This window comes from Hemitrygon akajei, chromosome 1 (assembly GCF_048418815.1).
Source record: "Hemitrygon akajei chromosome 1, sHemAka1.3, whole genome shotgun sequence".
Lineage (NCBI taxonomy): Eukaryota > Metazoa > Chordata > Chondrichthyes > Myliobatiformes > Dasyatidae > Hemitrygon > Hemitrygon akajei.
In genome coordinates this window covers 104302573-104328951 of record NC_133124.1, presented here as the reverse complement: position 1 = coordinate 104328951, position 26379 = coordinate 104302573, and the positions used below count along the sequence as shown (strand labels likewise).

The window sequence follows — 26379 nt, the reverse complement described above, 5'->3', positions numbered from 1 at the left end:
TCATAAATTCCATTGTATTTCTTTATTTTCCTGTAAATGCCTGCTAGACTACAAATCTCAAGGAGGTATTTGGCATGATGTACACACTTTGATGATAAATTTTACTTCTACTTAGACTGGAGGTCTGTGTCCAAGGTGTACCACAGGAGCTGATACTGGGACTTCTGTTGCTTTGGATTGATATAAATGATTTGGACATGAAAGTACAAGATATCATTAGTAAGATTGCAGAATATAGTAAAATAGGTGGTGGTGTAGACACAGTAGAAGGTTATGTAAAATTATAGAGGCTTTGCAATCAGCTGTGGCCTGAGGAGTAGTAAATGTTCTTCAATCCACAGGTGACGTATTGCATTTTGGGAGGTCAAACCAGTGTAGGATTTATATGGGGAATGTTAGGGTCCTGGAAAGGGATCTAGGAATGTAAGTGCATCATCCATTGAAAGAGGCACCCCAGGAAGTGAAAGTGGCATTTGGCATGCTTGCCTTCAACAGTCAGGGTCCTGAATAGAGGAGTTGGGAAGTTATTTTGCAGTTATATAAGACGTTGATGATGTTGCACTCAGATTTATTAGACCATAAGACATAGGAGCAGAACTAGGCCATTCAGCCCATCGAGTTTGCTCCGCTGTATTCTCTACAGATTCAGTCACCCTATTGCTGGAAAGATGTAATTAATCTAGAAAGAGTGCAGAGATGATTTAACTGAATGTTGCATACACTTGTAGGCCTGAGGTACAAGGAGAGGTTATGTATGACTAGGAGTTTATTCCCTGCAACAGAGCAGATTGGCAAGATGTACACACTTTGATGATAATTAAAAAGAAACATCCATGGCAGCTTCTTCATGCAAAGAGGGATGGATATTTGGAATGAGCTACCAGAAATGGTGGTTGAGGTAGACACATTAGAATCAGAATCTGATTTAATATGACTGGCATGTGTTGTAAATTTGTTGCTTTGTGGCAGAAGTACTTTGTGATACATTATAAAAAATGATGAATTACAAAATGTATGTATAAAATATTAAATAAGTAGCGCAATGAGAGGGGAAAAATAGTATCATGGATTCATTGTCCACTTAGAAATCTCATGGCGGAGGGCAATAAATTGTTCCTGAGACATTGAGTGTGTGCCTTCAGGCTGCTGTACCACCTCCTTGATGGTAGCAATAAAAAGAGGGAATGCCCTAAGAGATGGGGGGTAGGGCTCTTGATGATAGATGCGCCTTTTTGTGAGAATTCACCTTTTGAAGGTGTCCTTAATGCCAAGGAGGCTTGTGCCCATGATAGAGCAAGCTGAGTTTACAACTTTCTGCAGCTTTTTCTGATCCTGTACAGTGGCCCCTCCATACCAGACGGCAATGCAACCAGTTAGAATGCTCTCCATGGTACATCTGTAGAAATTTGCGAATATCTTGCGTGACATACCAAGTCTCCTTAAACTCCTAATGAAATATAACCTCTGTCATGCCTTCTTTGGAATTGCATCAATATGTTGGGCTCAAGATAATTTCTGAGAGATATTGACAAACAGGAATTTGAAATTGCTGGCCCCTTGATGAGGACTGATGTGTGCTCCTAGACTTCACCTTCCTGAAGTCCACAATCAATTCCTTGGTCTTACTGACGTTGAGTGCAAGTTTGTTGTTGTGACACCACTTAACCATTTATTCTACCTCGTTCCTGTACGCCTCCTCATCACCACCTAAAATTCTGCGAACAGTAGTTGTTAGCAAATTTTATTTGTACCTAGCCACGTAGTCATGGGTGTAAGGGGTAGAGTAACTGGCTAAGTATCCAGGTGTGAATGAGGTATGAGGTATGCCAGTGCCAGTGTTGATTGTCCAATCTGCACTGACTAGTTTCCCAGTGAGGAAGTCAAGTATCAGTTGCAGAGGGAGATAGAAAAGCCTGGGCTTTGGAGTTTGTTGATCAGAACTGAGGGTATGATTGTGTTGAACAGAACTGTAATCAATAAACAGCATATTGATGTAAGTGTTACTATTGTCCAGATGATGCAAGGCCAAGTAGAGAGCCAGTGAGATTTTATCTACTGTAGATCTATTGTTTTTTTATTAAACAAAATATACTTTATTCAAAAATAAAATTATATACAATAACCATTCAAAAACTTTCAATTCTTTACAGTTGGTACCATTACTGTCTTTACATTTTCAAAGTTCAAAATGCGATGAGGCATTTTGCCAGATGAACCGGACAGTCTGCTCAGGGAACCACCCCACTGTGTCCATCACGTCCTTCTCCTGCAGTGCCTGCAGGACCTTACGTGCTGACCACTGCCTGATGGCCCTGTGATCAAAGGCATTGACCTGAAAGAACTTCTCTACGAAGGACAGGTATGGCGGCAACAACCAGCTGACAGGGGTGTTGCACGGGAAAGCAGCCAGACCCATCCTTCGTAGCCAGAGCGACAGGTAGAACCCGGGCATGTAGTGGTACTTGGTGCCCACATACCTGGGATCCACACACAACCTGATGCAGCCACACATGAAGCTGGCCATCAGGGTGAGGGCGACATTGGGGACGTTTTTGCCCCCGTTGTCCAGGGACTTTTGCGTGGTGGTCCGTCTGACCCGCTCCATCTTGGATCCCCAGACGAATCTGAAGACGGCTCGGGTGATTTCCGAGCTGAAGGAGCGGGGGGACTGGCCACACCTGCGCCAAGTACAACAGCCCTGAGAGCACCTCACACCTGATGTCCAGGTTCTTGCCCGCTATCGATAGGGACTGCCCTCTCCACAGCCCCAGTTTCTGTTTCATCTTGGCAGTCCGCTCCCGCCAGTTCTTGTTGCACGCCTCGGCTCCTCTGAACCAGATCCCCAACACCCTCAGGTGATCAGCCCTGATGGTGAAGGGGACGCTGGATCGGTCGGGCCAGTTGCCGAAGAGCATGGCTTCGCTCTTCGTGCGGTTGACCCTGGCCCCCGACGCCTGCTCGAAGTGTTCGCAGATGCTGATCAGCCTGTGAACTGACCTCGGATCGGAGCAGAAGACGGTGATGTCGTCCATGTACAGGGAGGTTTTGACTTGGGTCCCTCCACTGCCTGGCAGCGTCACCCCTCTTATGCCCTCATCCCTCCTGATGGCTTCGGCAAAGGGTTCTATGCAGTACACGAACAAGACAGGGGAGAGAGGGCAGCCATGCCTGACTCCAGACCTGATGGGGAAGCTGTCTGTTTCCCACCCGTTGACCTGGACTGCGCTACAGATGTGCATGTAGAGCAGTTTGATCCAATTCCGGATTCCCTCCCCAAATCCCATTTTGGAGAGTACATCCACCATGTACGTGTGCAAAATCCTGTCGAAGGCTTTCTCCTGGTCCAAGCTGACCAGGCAGGCATCCACCCCCCTGTCCTGCACATAGGGGATGGTGTCCCTCAGCAGCGCGAGGCTGTCTGAGATCTTCCTGCCCGGTACAGCACAGGTTTGGTCTGGGTGGATCACCTGCTCCAGTGCAGACTTGACCCTGTTGGTGATAGCCTTGGACAGGATCTTGTAGTCCACATTCAGGAGTGAGATGGGCCTCCAATTTCTAATGTCTTCCCTCTCCCCCTTCTGCTTGTAGATGAGGGTGATGATGCCCTTCTGCATGGTTTCTGATGCTGCCTGCCAGGAGCGTAGCGTTGTACACTTCCAGCAGGTCGGGGCCCATCCGGTTCCACAGAGCCGAATACAACTCGACCGGTAAGCCGTCGCCTTCGGGAATCTTACCCGACTCAAAGGAACGGACGGAGCCAGTCAGCTCGTCCAGGGTCAGTGGGTGCTCCAGACTCTCCCGCTTGCCGTCGTCTAAGACCTGTGTGATAGACGACAGGAAGTTGCGGGAGGCTGTGGAGTCTGTGGCCTTTTCTCCATACAGACCGGCATAGAAGGACCTGCAGATCCTCAGTATGTCTGTCTGCGAGGACGTGACTGAGCTGTCCTCTTCCTTAAGGCTGTGGATCACAGAGCTCCCCCCGTGCACCTTTTGGAAGAAGAATCGTGAGCACGTCTCGTCCTGCTCCACGGTTTGGACCCTCGATCGGAAGATGATCTTGGAGGACTCGGCGGCAAAGTGCTGGGCCTGCCGGCCCTTCACCTCCCGCAGTTCCTCCCTGACATCCACCCCCCTCGGCTGCAGACGGAGGAGTTGCTGCAACTCTGTCTGGAGTTTACGCAATTCCCTCTGCTCCTGCCTTGCTCTCTGGATGCCATTGCATATGACAAACCTCTTGATGTTCTCCTTGGTGGCTTCCCACCAGTGAACCAGGGAATCAAAGAAGGCTTTCAAGGTTCTCCAACCTGTGTACTCCTTCTCTAGTTCCTCGATGCTGGCCTCCCCCAACTCCTTCCTCATCTGAAGTGGACAGGTTGCTGCAGGCTGCGTGGTCCCCTGCCCTTCTCTTCACGTGCTCCTTCCGTTCCGCCCTCTGTCATTTGGCCGGAACATTTTGGGCCTTCTTTCGTTTGCCCACAACGCTCCAGCCTTCCTCCCCCTCGGCTCTATTGTTCTGATAGACAAATTGCTGTGGGTCCAGGCCCTTGCTTAGGCAGGAATTGATTCTAGCTATGATCAACCTCTCAAGGCACTTCATCACAGTAGATGTAGTGCCACTGGGCAATAGTCATTGAGGCAGCTTACTCTTCTGTTCTTGGGCACTGGTATGATTGTCGCCCTTTTGAAGCAGATGGGAACCTCTGATTGCAGCAGTAAGAGACTGAATATGTCCATGAACTTGATTGGTTTGGGTTTTCAGAAGCCCTACCAGTTACACTAACAGGACCTGACACCTTGTGAGATCACCCTCTTGAGAGGTTGCTGATGTCACCCTCTGAGATAGGGATTGCAGGGTTACCAGATGCTGCAAGGATTCACGCAGGTGTAGTTTTATTCTCTCCTTTAAAACAAGCTTAAAAAACATTGAGCTCATTTTGGAGTGAGGCATCACAGCCATTCATAATGTTAGGTCTCACTTTGTAGAAAGTAATGCCCTCTAAACCCTGCTAGAGCTTATGTGCATTGAATTCCATCTCTAACCTCAATAAGAATTGTTTTTTTTCACTCTTAAAATAGGCTTCTGTAGGTCATACCTGGACTTCTTGTATAGTTCAGGATCTCTGGACTTAAACATCACAGATCTAGCCCTCAGCAGACTATGAATCTTTGGGTTCATCCACAGCTTTTGGTTTGGGTATGTCCAGCATGTTCTGAAAGGCACACATTCATCCACACAGGTCTTGATAAAGTCAAGACAACTGTGGCACATTCGTTCAGATTCGAAGAGGAATCCCTGAATATCGTCCAGTCCACTGACTCAAAGCAGTCCTGTAAGCACTCCTCCACCTCACTTGACCATACCTTCTTGGTCTTCACCAGTAGGGCTGTGTTCTTTAGTCTCTGTCTATACACTAGGAGTAGAAGTACAGCCAGGTGGTTGGACTTTCCAAAGGGTTAGCATGGGATGTCACGGTAAGCATTTTTGATGATGATATAACAGTGGTCAAGTGTATTGGCTCCTCTGGGTCCATAGGCAATATGTTAGTAGTTGTTCAGTGACTTCTTCAAGCTAGCCTGGGAAGGAGTGGGAATGAATTGAATCTCAAAGTCCCCCAAAACAAACCACAGCCACAAGCCTCACCAATCAACCCTTGCAACATGGATCCCAGACTCCTGCACTTCCCTCTGACAGCAGCTAGCAAGAGGGAGAGGAAAACCTGTCAAATGCAGGTAGGCGGCACTGAACACTTGCCCGTCCTCTACACTTGCCTTTGTCGACTTCAACCTTACTCGACGCCTCTTTTGGAGAGAAGTAATAAAACCAAACATGGGCTCGTGTCCCATCTCCAGGCCACCCACTCTGCTTTCAACCTCACCAAACTCCCTCAGGTGCCAGAATGCTTAATCAGTCCAACACCACACCATCAAAGTGTAAATCACGGGTTCCAGTTCAATACAGCTTAGTACTAGAATCATATCTGAAAGTAGTTAAAGAATTAGTTTTGTTAACAGTCTGCAAGATGGTTGAACAGTCTGCTGTTCATTGGCACCATCAATCATAAAGCCTGCTCTGCCGTTGGAAGACTGAGTGATCCTGCCTTCATGCAGAATGGTGAAGCCATAAGACTACAACACTATGTTTGAAATGGCAGGGGACAGCCATGATTCAGTGAAGCAAAGTACACAGCAATCCCTCATGTCCCTCTGGTACACCAATCTTGCTCTTGGGTCTTCAATTTTATTTCAAGAGACTGTACATTCACTAGCAGGAGTCAGGAGTGGTGGTCTGAGAACTTGGTATTTCAATCGTACCTGTAAACCAGCGCGCCATCCCCCTTCTGATTTCTTAAAGGGGAACTGCTTTCATGACCCAAGTCTCCCTTCCAGGGTCCACTGATATCACTAGAATTGAGTAGCAATAGATTTTTCAAATGTTTTAAATACCCATGCTTGTGACTGTGAATTTCAGCTGTAGTAGTTCTGATTGGAATGTTTGATGATTCCCATCAAAGCTGCACACAGAGTTGCCACTTATCGGCGCCACCATTGATACAATTACACAAATTGGAGAGTTTTAGAGGACTACAAGCCAAATGCAGGCAGAAGGTACTAGCTCATTGTTGATATGGACGAACTGGACTGAAAGGTCTGGTTCCATGCTCTACCACTTTATAACTCAAAGCCACAAACTCTTACTTTGTGCAATGTTTTCTTCTCTCTGACACTCTGTGGAATGTCTTTCGTTAATTCAGTTTTGTACTTCCATTGGTCCCTTTTCATTCATCCTCAAAGAACTGTGGTAAAATTCACAAACACAACTTCCCTTTGACAAAACCATATGTAAATTGTTTTTTTTAAAAAAATGTCGTCCATGTGAATTTGATTTACAATATAAGGCAGTGTTATAATAATAATCATTAGAAATTGATAAACTTGTGAAGTGTTTATTGGTGTTTCGAAAAAAGGAAAACAAAAATAGTGTAAAAAAAAGTGATTTCATTAATAATGCATAAAACCATAGCAAAAAAATGGAACAAATAATGTCGACTGTATTCTTTTCCATAGATGCTGCCAGGCCTGCTGAGTTCCTCCAGCATTTTGTGTGTGTTGCTTGGATTTCCAGCATGTGCAGATTTTCTCTTGCTTGTGAACAAATAAATGTGCAGGTTAAAAGTTATACCTGCAATGTCTAAAGGAAAAAGACTACTTTCCATTGCATTTTCTGAAATGCAGATGGAACTATTAATGTTCCAACTGTTGACTACAAGTTCTCTGTCAGATAGCAAGCTCTCATGCACTGATACGGGCATCATCAGTGAAGGTAGTTTTCACCTAATTTCTAGTTGCCCTCAGAGGTATTGACAGGAGCTTGATACAACTGAATAGTTAAATAAATCACTTCAGAAAGCAGTTCAGAATCAACAATAATGGTTTGGGACTGGAGTAACAAATAGGGCATTGAACAAGGATGGTAGATTTTATACTCCACAAAACATTATGGTTTTCCATAATGCCTTAAAGCTAACTTTTAATGAATTTTCAAGCCAATCAGCAAATTTTCCCATAAGCCTCTTCTTACCCTCCTTCATTTACTATTTCAACATTTTCTCTTCCTCTTCGCAGCTCCTGTGTTCATGTAATTTCCACTTCAATGAAGTGCACAACTCAACGACACACATTTTTCAATGTGAAAGAATATTTCACCAATTTAACTGTTGAAATTATTAGTGAATATCTTTTGTTTACGGCCTCCAGTCTTGGAATTCTTGCGAAAAGTGGAAATGGTTTAATATCTACTTTAATTAAGTTTTTTTTTACAAATTTTAAGTGCTTTATCAGTCTTCCCTTGGTCTCATTTGTAGAAAATAAACAAATTTTGAACTCTCACTCTCTGGATTGTTACTCTAGAAAAGCCTAATAATATCATTAGAGAATGTATATATTTATTCCAAACTAAATTGATTTATCTATGCAATTTAAGATATCACTTAGGAGTACATGTACCACTTTGAAAGAAGATCATCATTTGACATCAGGTCAATTTTTAACCTGAAGTCTGAAGAACTTGAAACAAATAATAATTGTACTACCGTGTCTGCAACTGTATTGCTTGAATTTTCAGTAACCATGATGACTATATTGCTACCTCCAACAAAGCCAACATTTTAGATTGTGAAGTAATTTATAATGTAAGTTATCACAAAATAACTAACCACTATCTTCTCATGGGTTGGAAGAGGTAAGAGAAAGAAACAGGTGCTCTATTTTGAGCCCATGAAAACACAATAGGCCAAATAGGATATCTAATCTAATTACAGGCTTTTCAGTTACTTGATTTAAAGGCACAGATATGGTGATCGATGTTTCAAATAGTTTGCATTTCCTGTGCAACAGGTTCTAAACCATTATTATACTTGCTGCAAAACTTCCTTACATTTAAATTAAATCTGGCCCCTGGATGAAAGATATTCAGTTATTTTAACACTGAAGAAAGCATAGTTAAGGTAACACAGCCAGTCGTTGAATATGGTTCACTGAGTGATCTTATTGTAGAATCCCCATATATTTTTTACAACAATCAGCTTGAGTGGTTTCATTCCTTGTCTAGGCACTCTCAAGGCTGTGCGAGTGCCTCTGCAAGCCTCTTCCAGAACCACGATTTAGTATTTGGGTTTGTGTAATCACAGCAAGTAATATGGCGGAGAATACTGGGAAACTCTTTCTTGATCGGTTTGCATTTGACAGGGATCAGCCGTTTGTCTCGAGCACCTGTAGAACCAAAGAAAAAGATTACATTACATTTGAAATTACTCTGCTACATCCAGTTGACTCCCTTACTCTCTTCACTTATCTTCACTCTCTTCATTTAAGACTATACCTTGGATAAAATTTGAATTACAGCAAGTCTGCAGAAAATACAAACCAGAAACCAGCTTTTATCCAGCACCACACCAAAAATGCTGGAGAACTCAAGCAATTGAAATGGGCAGTCATTCGGGAAATCCTGCCTTTTGGGCAGACAGAGCAAAGGAGCTTAACGAAGCAGTCCCAATACCCTCAGTACCCAGCAACTCTGAATCTCTGCCTGAAATTGGTTCAGTTCTGAGCACACACATCCAGAATCAGTTCTGTATGGTTCAGTGATATACCCTGTAGAGTACCAAGGAGGTAGCTGGTAAGCTGCTTTACTCCCTGCCACACTTTGTTTGCATGGCTGTACTGCTCCATGAAGATGCATTCTTGCCATAACTGCTATGGAAATTGGAAAGGTATCATTCAATGACAGAATGGAAGAGAGTGCCTATGCACTCACAAGTGAAAAACAGAGAAACTTTGTGAAATCATGTGTACTGGTAAATATCACCTCTTAAAAAATAAACCAGTATTCAACTGAAGAAAAATTGGGAAGTTCAAAGGTTGAAGCAAGATACCAAATGTTGAATAAACCAGTGAAAAAGATGAATTGGGGTGAAATTCGTAAAGGAAAGATGGACCAGGTAATAACACAGCACACAAAAGGAATGAGTCGATGGTAATACATAATTTATAGTGAGTTTACCTGGACTAAGACTCAGAGCAAACTTTGTTTGAAAGTCACAATCGTCGCTAACCAAATAGTCATCAGAAATTACAGCCACCATTCTTTTACACCTGTCAGTTAATAAGAAAAAGATCATCCATAAGTTTCCAGTGGAACGTTTGCAATTCATAGCACTCTAGTATTTAATATTAGTACTTTAGTCATTACCTCTAACTTCCTTCCCTGTCTGATGTCAATTTCAAGTAGGAAAAGTTCCCATACTTATGTGATCAATTACAAAAAGATTATTTGATATAGATCACTGGAGTCCACGGATAAAATATAATTACTGACAAAATGTGATGAGATTGCCTGGAACAGAAGTGAGGGCAATCCTTACCCTTAAGTCATCACCCTGACACAGTGGTGTCAAAACAAAACCACCTCTCCCTCAATGTCTCCAGAACAAAAGAGCTGGTTGTTGGCTGCAGGAAGAACACAGCCAGGCTAACCCCTATTGACATCAATGGATCTGGGGTTGAGATGGTAAACAGCTTCAAGTTCCTTGGTATCCACATCATTGAGGACATCACGTGGTCTGTACACACCAGCTGTGTGGTGAAATAGGCACAACAGCACCTCTTTCACCTTAGACGGTTGAAGATATTCAGCATGAGTCCCCAAATCCTAAGGACTTTCTATAGGTGCAGAATTGATAGCATCCCGACTGCCTGTAACACTGCCTAATATGGGAAATGTACTTCCCTCAATCACAGGACTTTGTGTGTGGAGAGTGGTGCGGACAGCCAGGCACATATGTGATTGTGAACTTCCCACGGTTCAGGATATTTGCAGTGACAGGTGCGTAAAAAGGGCCTGGAGGATCACTGGGGACCCGGGTCACCCCAACCACAAACTGTTCCAGCTGCTACTATCCCTGGAAATGGTACCACAGCATTAAAGCCAGGACCAACAGGCCCCAGGTCAGCTTCTTCCATCAGGCCATCAGACTGACTAATTCACACTGACACAATTGTATTTCTCAGCTAGATTGACTGTTCTATTGTATATCTTACTAAACACACTATTTATTACAAATTACCATAATTTGCACATTGTACATTCAGACAGAGATGTAACATAAAGATTTTTACTCCTCATGTATGTGAAGGATGTAAGAAATAAAGTCAATTCAATCAAAACATTTCAAACATGCAAAAATGGGGAAGCACGTGACCATTCTAATTCATCTTTTCAGTATTCATCCTTGGCATTGATTCATGCTAAAAAGCTCTCAATATTGATTATTAACACATTTTCTTAATTGAAGGAATATATCTATCACAGTTATGGAAATGTACTTTCAGATCTCAATCCACCATTCAAAAATATTTTAAGTTTGACTTCCCAGTGCTTGAATCACATCCCACAAATGACTCAGCGAACTTTTCTGGCTGAGGCACTCTGAGTGCTCCCAAATTCAATCTTTGAAACTCTGTTGCATTTATTGCTTACAAAATGAAATATTTAGGGAGAATATATTCGACTGCGGGGAAAAAAAAAGACATATTAGCTCTGTGTTCTCCTCATTGCTACTCAATCATCTGTGCAGAGGAACCTGAATTATGTTTTCAAATGATCTTGCTTGATTTTGAGCTTCCTGCCAAGCCATGTTGTTAAGGTATACTTATGAATAAGAATTCTGAGTAGGGTATCAGAAAAGATGCCAGAACAATGCTGTACGAAGCCTAAGGAGACATAATATCCAAGAGGCATTGCATGCTTGGGAAGACATGGTGTTATGTGTCTTCCTAAGATTTTAAATATTGGGAGGCTATATTACCTTATGTCTGGATCAGTTGTAGACTAGTAACCGGGGACTAATTGCTAATTATTGGTTAATAATTCCATTTGTGTTGGACCACCTGAATTAGGAAGGTTAATAGAAGGGAAAGATGGGCCTGAACGCCTCATTCTAAAGAAACATAGTGAAAACCTCTCCTTATTCCCTATGGCAAACTACAGGGACAGGAGGTTAGCACTCCCAAGACACATTAAATTCTCTGCTAATGTGGCCATTGCCCCAAAACCTGTTGTGTTCCCAAATCCTGCTTGACAGTTTCTGCATACCTTTTCTCAATGAGCTCACTAGAGATGGTCCATATGCATGACCCTGGCAGCACATCACGATCAAATACACACAGCTTAAGTTTGTATGCAGTCTGTTCGAGTTGCTTGATCATTTCATGAACAAACCAAATGTCAGCTTGACAATAGCAAATAAAGGCATCAAAAAATTTAGGTGTATCTCCTGTAGGACAAAAGAGCATTTATTAATCCATCACCTGGTACATGTATATTCTACAGCTCTGAAAGAATTCCTCTGCTGGTAGTCTGCCCTCACCTGATATCATCTATCACTTGCCAGCTTGTACTCCTTCCCCTTTCCCACTTGCTTATTCTGGCTTCTTCCCCCTTCTTTTCAAGTCCCCATGAAGTGTCTTGGCGATGCGTCAACTGTTTGTTCCTCTCTGTCCTGTTGAGTTCCCCCAGCATTTTTGTAAGTGTTGCTCTGGGTTTCCAGTATTTACAGAATTGATTGTGCTTCATATTTCATTCATAGAGCTATACAAGTCCTTCAGCCCAACTTGTCCATGCCGACTTAGGTGCCTTCCTGAGCTCATTCCATTTGTCTGCATCAGGCCCATTATCCTCTCAAACTTTCCTATCCAAAAACCTCTCTAAATGTTTTAAATGTTGTAATTCTACTCATCTCTACCACTCTTCTAGCAGCCACTCACCGCCCTCTCTATGAAATATGTTTTATTTAGATCCCTTGTAAATTTTACCCCTCTCACCTTTAACCTATGCCCTCTAGCTTTAGAGTACTCTACGCTGGGGGAGGGGAACTACCTTTCCACATAGCTTATAATACTCATAATTTTATAAATCTCCACCCCTTAGCATCCTTCACTTCAAGAGAAACTGTCCTAGTCTATCCAGTATTCAAGCCCTTCAGTCCTGGCAAACATCCTTGTGATTATTTTCTGTATCGTGTAACTTAATCATATCCTTCCTATTGTATAGTGACCAAAACTGCACACAGTATTCCAGTGATGCACTAACTCTTGTAGTCAATGCACCTACTGTGGATCAACTGATTAACTACTAGCTATCGTCAACAACTCCAGCAATATTGGGTCATTCCAGCTACCAAGTAGTTGGGAAACCAAATAGATTCCATTTTTTTTCAAGTAAGTGCTGACCGTTAGATGATTAGAATGAGGGACAGCTGAAATTTTACCACGCACAAATCCTATTATTTTGATTAGATGATTTTACACTATGTTACCTCTCACTATCTTTGTAAACAAAAGAAAAGCTGATTCCCTTATGTGTCCTTTCATCAGATGGTTTCCTGTTGATCAGGTGGAAATACTGAATTTACCTTCAGGTTTTAAAAATGACATAGACAGCAGAAATGAGCTAGCTGCATTATATTTTCAGAGGTGCATCACTATAGCCAAGAAAATAAAATCCTAAATTTGAAGCATAAGACCATTATGTTTCTCTATAAATATGTTTACACTGCTTTTGTTCTCTGCTTTGGACCAATGGTTGCATGTTATTACATAAAGTACACATGATAGCAAGGGTATCATTTCACTTTCATCCTCAATATATTTCATAACTTACAGTCTGATTTAATTTTGTCTAGGCAAGTTAAAACAAATTATCTCTTTGAAATGATTCTTCACTATCTTATAAAACCAGCATAGTTAGTAATTATTATGCAGTTTCTCAATCATTGTCCTAAACCTTTTCTCATTATAGTTATTTAGCTTTTGGTTAGGATGCAGGTCCACATTTCCCCGTAACATCAAGAGCAGTCATTTCAGTCTGTTTTGTCCTTGCTGGTTCGGAGAGCAATATATTCTCCCACTCAGTTTTCCTATGATTTATTCTTCCCATTTTTCATCAAGTCCCTTCAATTTTTAACCACTTATCTACAAGTAAGGTGCAATTTATAGTGGCTAATTTAACCTACACCTGGCATGTCTTAGAAATGTTGCTATGTGATTCATATATTTGGTTTAATCTTACAGTTGAAACACATAGCCAAAGGAAGAATGTACAAACTCCACTCAAACAGTACCAAAGATATGAAATGATCTCAGGTGCATCATAGCACTGTCCTCAACTGCAATCAAGACCATGCATTAGGGATAGAGCCGAGAAAATTTATTTTTAAAACTCATCCTTGGATGCTTAGGTCTTTAAACGGAAGGAAGAACAATCCTTGCTATGACAAATAATAACAGAGTTACTTTGTTCTCCTGCAAGAAAAATTATTTTACCTGAAGTATCACATGTGCTCTTGGGGCCACTACTATCCACTGATGGCACCTGAACGGGTTTATTGAGGTGTTCTTTGCAGTACTTTTCTGTAAAGCACAAATAAAGATGGATTATAATACTTTAACACTGATACAAATTTTTGGACTTAAGTTCCCTTTATCTTTGAAACCAATTTTCTGTCAATTGATCTTATTCTTCCAATTTTGTTCCACATATTACTCTGATTAAATTGATTTATCCTTCCAAGTTAAAAGAAAATAGCTGCTTGAGGGTGTTGTCATTATTTTTTAACTCAGACATTTTAGGGTTTTTCTTAAGAATAACACTTTAATATTTTAAGAGTTAACAAATAGGTCACAATTGTTACAGCTATACAAGACCTTGGTCAGACCCCACTTGGAGTACTGTGTTCAGTTCTGGTCACCTCACTACAGGAAGGATGTTGATACTATAGGAAGAGTGCAGAGGAGATTTACAAGGATGTTGCCTGGATTGGACAGCGTGCCTTATGAGAATAGGTTGAGTGAACTTGGCCTTTTCTCCTGGGAGCAATGGACGATGAGAAGTGACCTGAAAGAGGTGTATAAGATGATGCAAGGCATTGATCATGGCTTTTTCCCAGAGCTGAAATGGCTAACACAATGGGGTATGGTTTTAATGTGCTTGAAAGCAGGTACAGAGGAGATGTCAGAGATAAGTCTTTCACACAGAGAGTGGTGGGTGCATGGAATGCATTGCCAGCCACGGTGATGGAACCAGATACAATAGGGACTTTTAAGAGATAGGTACACAGAGCTTAGAAAAATAGTGGTATTTATAGGCAGTTTCTAGAGTAGGTTACATGGTTGGCACAACATTGTGGGCCAGAGGTCCTCTAATGTGCTGTAGGTTTGTATGTTCTAATTGGCTAAGTTTGCCTGGTTTCATCAGCTAATGGACTGTAGTTTATCACTTGGACTCTTGCAATACCCCAACAGTTCTATTATTACTGTTACCTTATTTTCCATTGCTATATTGGGATTCAAATTCACCATCTCCAGAACATTAATTTTGGATAACTGGTACTACACTACATTTTAACTCTGTGGTACAGGTCTAGCTTTACTTTTGCTAAATATCTTACCCCTTGCCATAGAGTTTCCTTAGGGTCATCTATATTTATAAGGGCATGGATAACCCTTATTCCTTATGGGTCTTACAAGGACACTTGGGATCAGAATGTTACTCCTGTCCTTACCACCATACAGTGGTTCTAACTCCCCTCATATTTTGCAGGGTCATTATTTGGCAGTATTCTCTAGCTCCAAGGGCAAGGTGACCCTTGATTGTTGCCAATCTTTGAAAGGTTCTCCACATATAACAGTAGTATAATGCCTACAGTCAGCAGAGGTATGATACCATTGTGAATTATTCAACATACCAAAGCTTCAGTTCACAGGAAGTACAATAAACCAAGCAGTAACATACTGATCCATTGCATCAAATTAGATTCCCCAATAAGATAATAAAATGCTTAGGTAAAAATGAGTTTTTGTGTAATTTCCAGCACTAAGTTCCATAGAATTCATTCAGCAGTTTTATTAATTGTCAATCATGTGTTTCTAGGTTTGAGTTCTATTTCAAAAAGGAAATGTACAATCTACAAAAATTCATTCCGCTGTGAGGCTGTTTCCTCAAAGATGAAGTCAAACATGATACCTAAATCAGCTGCTAGGTTTTAATATTTTCTGTAGGGAAAAATATTAAAACCAAGTTTCGTTTCACCTTCATTAGATCAGCTACACATTAAGGCCCTCCATTACAAAGTGCAGGAATCCTGGCCTAATGTCTAAGGCGGCTTCAACAATTCTTTTTCTGCATTCAGGTATCCGTTCCTCATTGATCAAAGTAATGACAGTCAGTATGATGATCAACCAGAAATGAGAATGAGTATGGAATAGTTCAGATATTAAAAGCACCAAGTCAGATATTCACTTGAAACCTACAACTTATATGGTTACCAGATGGAACCCTGCTTGAATTTTGCTATCCTTTGACAACCAGGGTCAATAAGAGTGATCCATATTGCCCTAACAAAGTTAACCAACCCAAGCTGGAGGAGAAATCAAACCTAGGATCTTCTTACCTGTACTGCAATGAATATACCTTAAGATTTTAGCTACTCTTTTTTTTATTAAACAAAATATACTTTATTCAAAAATAAAATTATGTACGATACACCATTCAGTGACTCTCAATCCTTTACAAATATTTCCATTACGGTCTTTACATTTCCACACTTTTAGCCACCCAGGTGGCATTCATATTTACATACCCTTGTTGAGAGGTATACACCCCGCCCCCCCCACCCCTCAACTCCCGCGGGAGAAGAACCCTAAACTGTGGTCCTTCCCCACAGGGCCCTTGCGGTGGCTGCACCGAGTTTGAGTGCATCCCTCAGCACGTACTCTTGCAGCCGAGAATGTGCCAGTCGGCAGCATTCTCCCATGGACATCTCCGTGTACTGGTAGACCATCAAGTTTCGGGCCAACCAAAGAGCGTCTTTCACCGAGTTGATGATCTGCTAGCAGCACCGGATGTTGGTCTCTGTATGCATCCCTGGGAACAGCCCGTAGATCAGAGAGTCCTCTGTTACGCAGCTGCTGGGGATGAACCTCGACACTGTCCCTTCCATCATCCTCCACACCTTCTCCGCGAACCCACAGTGTGCAAAGAGGTGGGTCACTGACTCCTCCTCACTGCAGTCCTCCCGTGGGCAGCGGGATGTGGAGACAACATTCCGGGTGTACAGGAGGGATCGGACTGGGAGGACCCCTCTCACTGCCAGCCAGGTGAGGTCTTGGTGCCTGTTGGTGAGGTCTGGCGATGAGGCATTTTGCCAGATGAACCGGACAGTCTGCTCAGGGAACCACCCCATTGTGTCCATCACGTCCTTCTCCTGCAGTGCCTGCAGGACATTACATGCCGACTACTGCCTGATGGCCCTGTGGTCAAAGGCATTGACCTGGAAGAACTTTTCTACGAAGGACCGGTATGGCGGCAATGACCAGCTGACAGGGATGTTGTGCGGGAAAGGGGCCAGACCCATCCTTCATAGCCAGGGTGACAGGTAGAACCTGGGCACATAGTGGTACTTGGTGCCCACGTACCTGGGATCCACACACAACCTGATGCAGCCACACACGAAGCTGGCCATCAGGGTGAGGGCGACATTGGGAATGTTTCTGCCCCCATTGTCTAGGGACTTGTGCATGGTGGCCTGTCTGACCTGCTCCATCTTGGATCCCCAGATTAGCTACTAATCTGTCATCTCAGGATCTGCTATCAATTGAATCTGTAGTTCTGGAGACTCAAAATGTTAGCAGTTCCTATTTATTTCTGGCTACCCTTAAGTTGTAATGAATCTTATCTTCACACTATTCACTACCTACTCCATTAGTTCAATTTACCTTCATTTTCTGACCATATGGAATACATGATTGTTTTCAGCTGATTTACTTGCAATTTTTGTTTTTATTATTCTCCAATTTTAGTGTTTAAAAGAAAAATAATGCATATTTCAAAAATATTCATCATAATACTCTGCTATTCCTCTGAGAAGTTTGAATCAAGTTCTCTCATCTACATGTGATTAACATATTTCATCTCATAATATACAAGGAGTAATTTACTCTTCTCTCACTCAATAAATACAACTTTTCTAATATAGGAATATTACTCAGGGAAATTCATCAAAGTAAAAAGCGCGTAAAAATGGATGCCACACCAAAGAAATGTGATTAGACATTCAACAGCCTTCACAAAGAAGTGGGCAATGAGGAAGAGAGTAAGATGAAAATAGGATATTCCAAGAATTCAAAAATTCCTTGATTCAGGAGGGTCCTTTCATTGACAATGATGCTGTAGCAGTGCCTAGAGATAGAGTGGCTGTCGATGGCTATAGCATTGGATCAGGGTTCCTGAATTTTGGAACACCAGCTTCAAATTTCAAATGGGAAAGATGGAGAAAGAAGGAAAAGAGGAGGAGAAAATGAATAAATGAGAGTAGAAGGAGCGAAAATAGTTAACGAGAATGAGAAAGAGAAAGAATGATAGGTGTCCACAAAGCTGTAGTATTTTTAAAAAAATTATGTCTGTTTTTTTTCCCAAACATTTTTAGAAAAACTTATATCCAGGAATTGTCCATTGCAAGTGGCATTGAATTAGTTTTTAAATCGACTTGAATGAAATCACTTTTTTTTAAAAGCTTTCATTTCCCAAGCTAAAATGAGTAATCACAAATGTGAAATTGTTTTGCTCTGCCTAGGCATTTAAAAATTGACTTGAGGTCAAGTCATTGGAGGACTATTGAAATTGTATTTTATCACCTGGATTGTGTATCTAAATTGTGACTTTGTATTCTAAAAAAGTGTTATCAAACAGGTGACAGATACAAACAGGAGAAAGGAAGATAGTTGAAATCCTGTTTGCTCAAACTAGGGAAGTGAAATGTGAAACTTACTGTTACTTTGAAATGTAATCTGCACTTTTTATTGACTATGGAAGTGCAGCTTTACATTAAAGATGAGACCTCTCAGTTACTAAGGTATTCCGATCTTGCCTAATCATATTGCTGGTGGATTGAGCTCCAGGACAATGATGAGAATGTACAGGGTTCAGCTTGTGCAAAAGGGTGATCAGTACCAGCTGATGTATTAAAAGTTATCGTAAATAATTATACATAAAATGAGACATTATTCTCTTTTATTCATGTATTAAAAGTCGCCAGCTATGATTTCTGCATAGCCAGCAAAAATGCAGTTACTAGTCCACTGTAAACAAAGGTATGTAAAGGGAGACATCAGTCATTAAGGCAATGGGAATTGGAGGTGCACAAGATGCCAGGGTCAATGGAAGAGTTCTCAGAGATTTACCGCAAGAAGAAAACTAATTGTAAAGAAACACAATAGAAAAGTGACGTTTCACAAGAGATACCAAGTTGTATACTGCTGTATTGAGATATACATCCTTGCCACTATTTTACATCTTATACACATGTATAAGGGAAATGTCCTGTAAAGCATGACCTAGGAAGTAGAAATTTTGCTCTCTTTAAGTACATTATAAATATTGTAAATGAATAAGCAAGAATGCACGTAATTACTCAGCGATTAGAATGACTGCAAAAACCAAGGGAAACTGGCCTTGCAGTAAAATTACAAATTAAAAATAGCACCTTTAAGATTCACTTCCTTTTCTTGATAATAGGTACCAAAACTAAAGTTGTAAAGCTCCTGTTGAACAACAGTAAATATCTCTGTCTTTTACCAGCTTTACAATAAGCCACAGGGTTTCTGTTATTTTTTTGCTTTGAGATCAGGATTTTTGCTAAGCCTTCAGTTATAAACTTCCTGAAGTAGCAATTTTGAGTTTATGCCGTTATATGCTTTAATTTGTGATGGTGATGTATGCATAAGCAATTCCCTCATTTCAGTTGGTGGTACTCCTGTGCCTTGCAGCCTGACGAAGGCATCGGAGAGTATGGTATTCAATTCATATAGGGAACAAAGGCATTTCAAAGATTGTTCCAAAGTTTATGTTATCAAACAATGATTTTTATAGGTTATTCTGGGATCATAAACAATTCAAAAACTATAACAGTGCAGATGGTAGAGATATAAATTAAATATCTTTCTAACTTTTTAGCGTATCACTGATCATCAGGGCTTTAAAATATCTACAGTATTAATACGAGCTACATTAAAAATTGTCCAGTCCAAAATTTGCTGCTGTTAATGTGGACCAATTGATAACTTGTTTAGAAAATTGAAATAATTCATCATTAAAATAGGAATATAGGGTACAGGTTTGGTTCCATAATCTATGCTGATTCTTAAAAATTTAACATTTTAATGAAACTGGCAAGAAATTTGAGTGCAAGTAGATCCTGTCCACAAAAGCACACTGATGTGTATAATTTACACCCCACAGGAAAGCACAAACTCCAGTAAATTTAACAGTTAAATGTTACATACTGCTGTAGCCCATGTTAACATCAAAGTTAAATGAGTGAACTAGCATCTAGATTAGTGACATTCAAGTCATAAAAGCAAAAAAGAGGGCATATAATGTAGCAAAAAATGAGTGACAAGTTAGAATATTAAGAAGCTGTTAAAAGCCAACAGAAAGCAATTAAAAAAAACCATGAGGATAGAAGAAATGAAATATGAAGGTAAGTTAGCCAAGAATATCAAAGAGAAAACCAAACGGTTTTTCAGATATATAAAGGATAAAAGAGAGGCGAGAGTGGATATTGGGTGCTGGAAAATGATGCTGGAGAGGTAGTAATGGGGGACAAAGAAATGGCAAACAAACTTAATAACTATTTTGTGCCAGTCTTCACTGTGGAAGACACAAGCAACATGTCAGAAATTCAAGAGTGTCAGGGGGCAGAAGTGAGTGTAGTTGCTATTACTAAGAAGGTACTTGGGAAGCAGAATGGTTTGAAGGTAGATATGTCCTGGACCAAATGAACTGCACCCCAGGGTTCTGAAAGACGTAGCTGAAGTGATTATGGAGGCTTTAGTCAATAATCACTAGATTCTGGAGGACTAGAACATTGCAAATGTCACGCCACTATTCAAGAAGGGAGGGAGGCAGAAGAAAGGAAATTATAGGCCAGTTAGCCTAACTTCAGTGGATGGGAAGATGTTGGAGTCAATTATTAAGGATGAGATTTTGGGGTAAGAGGCTCATGATCAAGTAGTCCAAAGTCAGCATGGTTTCCCTGAGTGGAAATCTTGCCTAACAAATCTGTTGGAATTCTTTGAGGAAATAACAAGCAGGATAGACAAAGAAGAGCTAGTAGATGTTGTTTACTTGGATTTTCAGAAGGCCCTTAACAATGTGTTGCATATGAGACTGCTTAAGAAGATAAACCCTCATGGTATTACAGGAAAGATACTAGCACGGATAGAGCAATGACTGACTGGAGGAGGGAAAGAGTCAGAATAAAGGGAGCCTATTTTGGTTGGCTGCCGGTGACTTGTGGTACTCCGCAGGAGTCTGTATTTGGATTGCTTCTTTTCACGTTATATGTCAACCATTTGGATGACAGAATTGATAGCTTTGTGGCCAAGTTTGCAGAGAATATAAGGATAGGTGGAGGGGCTGGTTGTATTGAGGAAGCAGGGAGTCTGCACAAGGACTTGGACAGATTGGGAGAATGGCAAAGAAGTGGCAGACGGAATATAGTTTAGAAAAGTGTGTTGTGATGAACTTTGGTAGAAAGATTAAAGGTGTGTACAATTTTCTAAACTGGGGGAAATTTCAAAAGGTGCAAAGGGACTTGGGAGTCCTTGTGCAGGATTCCCTAAAGGTTAACTTGCAGATTGAGTCTGTGGTGAGGAAGGTAAATGCAATGTTAGCATTAATTTCAAGATGATGAGAATCCAAGAGCAAGAATGTAATGCTAAGGCTTTATAACAGATTGGCCAGAATACATTGGTGTATTATGAGCAGTTTTTGGCCCCTAATCTACGAAAGAGACGTGCTGGCATTGGAGAGAGTCCAGAGAAGGTTCACAAGAATGTTTCCAGGAATGAAAGGGTTAATGTTTGAAGAGCATTTGATGGTTCTGAGACTATACTCACTGGAGTTTAGAAGAGTGAGGGGGAATCTTACTGAAACCTATCTAATATTGAAAGGTCTGGATAGAATGAATGTGGAGAGGATGTTTCCTATAGTGGGCGAGTCTAGAACCAGAAGGCACATCCTCAGAAATGAGGGATGTCAATTTAGAACAGAGATGAGAAGGAATTTCTCTAGCCAGAGGGTAGGGAATCTGTAATTCATTGCCATGTATGGCTGTAGAGGACAAGTCATTGAGTGTTTTTAGAGCAGATACTGATAGGTTACTGGTTAGTCGGGGTATCAAAGGTTATGGGGAAAGGCAAGAGAAGATGGTTGAGAGAGATAATAAATCAGCCATAATGGATTGGAAAAGGAGTCTCGATTGGCTGAATGGCCTAATTCTGCCCCTATATCTTATGGTCTTATAGTCTCAGTCCTTCCACAGCACATTCATGTAATTAAACAAATTTGAAATTAAAAATTTGGAATTGCAAAAGGTAATCATACGATTACTGGAATGCTGTAAAATCCCCATCCTCATAAGCAAACCTACTACTCTTCCTCTTGTTTGCCTGAACGTAGCTGCAGATCTAACTATGTGGTTCATTCTCAACTTCCATCTAAAATGACAGTGTAATCTATTCATTTCAAAGGGAAATTGGGATAGACCATCAATGTCAGGCCTTCCACTGGTGACCACACTATGAACTAAAAAGAGACTTACCTTTATTTTATCTATTTCTAATTCTAAGACTTCAGCAAACTTAATCACAACAAAATATAATGTCATCAAAGACTATCTCAATTGGGTAAGGAATTTATCTTTCACAAGATCCTCATCTTATATGCATTTTCCACATAAGCTTCTGAGACACTGCACTGAGAAAGGCGAAAGAACCAGATGCTCTGTGAAACTACAGAGATAGATGGCCAGATTTAGCACAATTTCCAATGTCTCCACATTGCGCAAGAAATAGAAATTCTCTATTCATAAGTGTTTTTCCCCAAACTACTTTATAATCAATGAAACACATTTAATCTGCAAGGACTCTTGTGTAGAAGACACAATATTTGATTTATGCAGAGAAATAGCTCAAAAAGCAGCAGATGGTTTATGCACAGAAATTTCTTTTAAAATAACAGCAATGAACATAGAGCATTACACTACAGGATCAGGCTCTTTGGCCAATGATGTCTATGCCAACAATTCCTACAATTTAAACTGTCTGTGGTCTATCTCTCTCACAGTTCCTCGATAGTTCAATGCACAAAATACTAAAAGAACTCAGCAGGTCGTGCAAGATCTATGAAGGAAAATAAACAGTTGATGTTTGGGCTAAGACCCTTTATCAGGACTTGGACGGAGATGTCCACTGCTTATTTCCCTTCACTGATGCTGCCTGACCTGCTGAGTTCCTCCAGCATTTTGTATGTTGATTTCCAATGTCTCTCATGTCCTTCACAGTTTTCAAGATTCAAGATTGTTTAATGTCATTTCCAGTATTTAAGTGTAAAGGAGAACAAAATAATTGTTCCTCCAGATCTGATGAAGCACAAAAAAAATAAGGTAAAGAACGTAATAACAAAAATGCATTAAATAGAAGTATATGGCTTACATACATAGATTATTTGCACATCCATAAAATAATGCTAGACACAAGAGTGTTTGTACATTAAGGTGACTGACAGGAAATAATAAAGTAATGGTGGTGTGAGGGAGTGAGGCGGGGTGAGTTAGAGGGTGAAAGTGTTGATCAGCCTTACAACTTGCAAAGTAACTGTTTTTGAGTCTGATGGTCCTGGTGTGGGTACTACGTAGCTTCCTCCGGGAAGGAGTGGGACAAATAGTCAATGAGCAGGGTAGGTGGGATCCTTTAAGATTTTACTGGCCTTTTTTCCAGCACCTTTCTGCACATGTCCTTGTTGGTGTGGAGGCTGGGGCAGGTGATGCATTGAGCAGTTTTGACTATCTGTTGTACAGCCTTCCCGTCCGCCACAGTGCAGTTTCCAAACCATGTAGTAATGCAGTTTGTTAGAATGCTCTCTACTGCGCGTCTGTAGAATGACAGTTCATATATCTACCTAAATGCCTCTTAAACACTGATATCCTGTCTCCTTCCACCACTTGCCCTGACATTGTGTATCAGGCACCTACCACACTGTGTAAAATATTGCCATGTAAGTCTCCTTTAAACTCCCTGCCCGCCTTAAAGTTATGCCCTAGGAAAAAAACAATCTCCCCCTCATAATTTTATACACTATCTTCCCAAGATCCCTCACTATGTCAATTCTCTTAAGGATTTTGCCATTTACTGTATACTCACCTCTCATATTTGAGTTCTCGAAGTGCAACACCTCACATTTGTCCAAATTAAACTTAATTTGCCATTTCTCTGCCCATATTGCCAATTGGTTGACATCCTGCTAAATCATTTGACAACCTTCTTCATTGTGCACAACTCCAAGTTTTTTTAAAAAATCATACTTTTTTTGTACAGATCAGTGGTCCCAGCACCAGTGATCATTGATCTGTAGTCAAAACCCAATTCCAACATCTCTTCTGTCTCAATGGCCAAGCCAATATTAAATTCAATCTACCAAGTTTTCATGAATACTATTAGCCTACTGGACCAGTCTACTATAAGCGATCTTGTCTAAAACTATATTAACAGGCATTTAGGTAGACGTGTACTTGAACTGCCATACCATCAATCATCTTTGTCATCTCCTGAAAATATTCCAGCTTGTAAGACATGAACTCATCCACACAAAACCACACCGACTCTCCCTAACAAGTCTGTACTCATCCAGATGAAAGTAGATCCTATCCCTGTTTTGTCTCTACTGCCCTTCTTAAACAGAGGAACAATACTAGCTATTCTCCATTCCTCTGGGACCTTCTCTGGCACTAAAGAAGATACAAAGATCTCTATCAAAGCCTCAGTAAACTCAGAGACAGTTTCTGCCTCCTAATTTACTGCCTATCTTTGCAGGACCACATCTCGCTTCCTGCCTGTCATAGGCACCACCATGGACCATGATCTTTGGCTGCTTGCCCTCCTCTTTCAGAATGACCCATGCCTTCTCAGAAACATTATTAGCCCTGGCACAAGGCAGGCAACACACTATGCTGCAGTCTCACTTGCAGCCACAGAATCACTTCTTCTGTGTCTGAGACCACTGTCACTATTGCTTGTCTAGTACTTGACCTAGACTGCCATACAAGAACCGGTCATGGTGGTACTCAGCTGGCCACTGCTGTCATTTTCTCCCAGGAGGACATCCCCGCAACTTCATCCAGAACAGTATACAGTACTTGTTTGAGAGAAAGCAGCTAAGGGAGACTGATGCACTACTTTCCTGCACCCTCTTAGTTGTCACCCATCTATCTGACAGAAACTTTGGTGTAGCCACCTTGCTATCTTTATAAATCTCTGAGTGAGTCAGTCCAGCTGCTGCTCCAATCAATGCACAGAGTCTGAGAGGAGCTGCAGCTGGACACTCTTCTTGCAGACAAACTCACCAGGACACAAGATTTCTCTCTGATATTTCACAACTCACAAAATGAGCGTGCAACTCCACCGACTGTCATTTAACAACTCAAGAAAAATGTCTTACTTTTCAGCTGTTTACTCACCTCACTGAAATCTGAGCTTCACCAAAGCACCATCTTGCACTTCCACAAGCTAAGTACCATTGGCTCTTCTTCCAAATCGTACTGGGGAATCTTTTACGTTCATCTACTACTGCTGATCGACTTTGGTTTAATGTTTCATTTAAAGTACTGAAGCGGTAGACCCACTGTCAGTTGAGGATGGCAATTGAAAGGCAAAACGCAAAAGTATAAAATAATAATACTGCATATACAAAAATGCACGGGAAACTTGAACTCAAGAAACTTACCAATCGGTGTCATGAGGTCTTCAAGGATATCCTCTCGCTCTATCTTCCTCAGCAGCTCCAGCAATTTGCCCACGGAAGAACCCTCTCTAGATCCCCATTCGTCTAACAGTTTGCCGGTAGGATTCTCTAACCGGTCGTAGTTCCTAATCTCGAGGTAGTTAAAACCCATCTCCTCAGCGAGCTCCGTCCAGTCTGCCGCCACCACACTCCTGGGATTGAGGAAGAGGGCCAGCTTCTTCCTCACCGCGACGTTCAGAGCGCTCAGAGGGACACAGTAGAAATCAATGGACGCTGACGAGTCTGCACTTTCCTCAACTTTCTTCGTGCAACTTGACATTCTGTGAGTTTACAGGACTCTGCACTGGGGTGGGGAGAGGGAAAAATATAATTTCTATAATCGGCCCTGCTTATTTATCCTCTCCAAAGTATAATGATAACACATTTCCCTAACTTCATACTGAACTCCCGGGAAAGAGAGGATATTTAACATCATCCCGTCAATGCAAAGCAATAATTTGCTTCATTAAAAACAGATTAAAACTATCCCCGCCTCTAGACCCACCAAGGTGTTAACTCGACAAATATAAGAGCAACATATTAATCTACTGTATTGTGTAATACATGTTGCAGATAACAACCAAAGATTGTTTTTAACTTCGAAACCATCGACGCTGAAAATAAAACACACCAAAAAAAAGACAACTATAGAAATCTTCTCTCCGGAAAAAAAAAAGCAAATGATTCCAGTTTATATTTCAGGAAGCGAAAAACTTTAATGTTGAAAAAAATCTCCGATGGTACTTCCTTGGTCTCCGCTCAGCTCCGGGAAGTGACGTGCTGGAACTGACGAGAAATCAACTCTTTAGAGTGGTACACAAATGACCAACCAACAGTTGAGAAGAGAAAGATTCTGATTATCTGAAGGATTACAAAAAAAAGATACTGCCCGACTTGCTGAGTTCCCCAAGCACTTTGTGTCTGTTGCT

At 41.2% G+C, this 26379-nt stretch overlaps 1 protein-coding gene across 1 annotated transcript; it reads right to left on the bottom strand.

Moving 5' to 3' along the window:
• Nucleotides 1-6923: 6923 nt before the first annotated feature.
• myd88 (MYD88 innate immune signal transduction adaptor) lies at nt 6924-26217 on the bottom strand. Its single transcript, XM_073048721.1, has 6 exons — nt 26082-26217; nt 25394-25754; nt 13879-13965; nt 11651-11831; nt 9560-9651; nt 6924-8769 (listed from the first exon to the last, which is right to left on the bottom strand). The coding sequence occupies exons 2-6, from the start codon at nt 25728-25730 to the stop codon at nt 8615-8617; spliced, it is 852 nt and encodes a 283-aa protein (XP_072904822.1). The 5' UTR covers nt 25731-25754; nt 26082-26217; the 3' UTR covers nt 6924-8614.
• Between the last annotated feature and the right edge of the window lie 162 nt (nt 26218-26379).

Bases quoted from the DNA above. Each gene is read 5' to 3' on its own strand.
- myd88 (XM_073048721.1), bottom strand. From the start codon at position 25,730: ATGTCAAGTTGCACGAAGAAAGTTGAGGAAAGTGCAGACTCGTCAGCG. The intron at 13,966-25,393 runs GTAAGTTTCTTG...TGTGCTTTACAG, and splicing joins AGACCTCATGACACCGATTG to AAAAGTACTGCAAAGAACAC. The intron at 9,652-11,650 runs GTATGCAGAAAC...ATTAACTGACAG, and splicing joins AGTGAGCTCATTGAGAAAAG to GTGTAAAAGAATGGTGGCTG.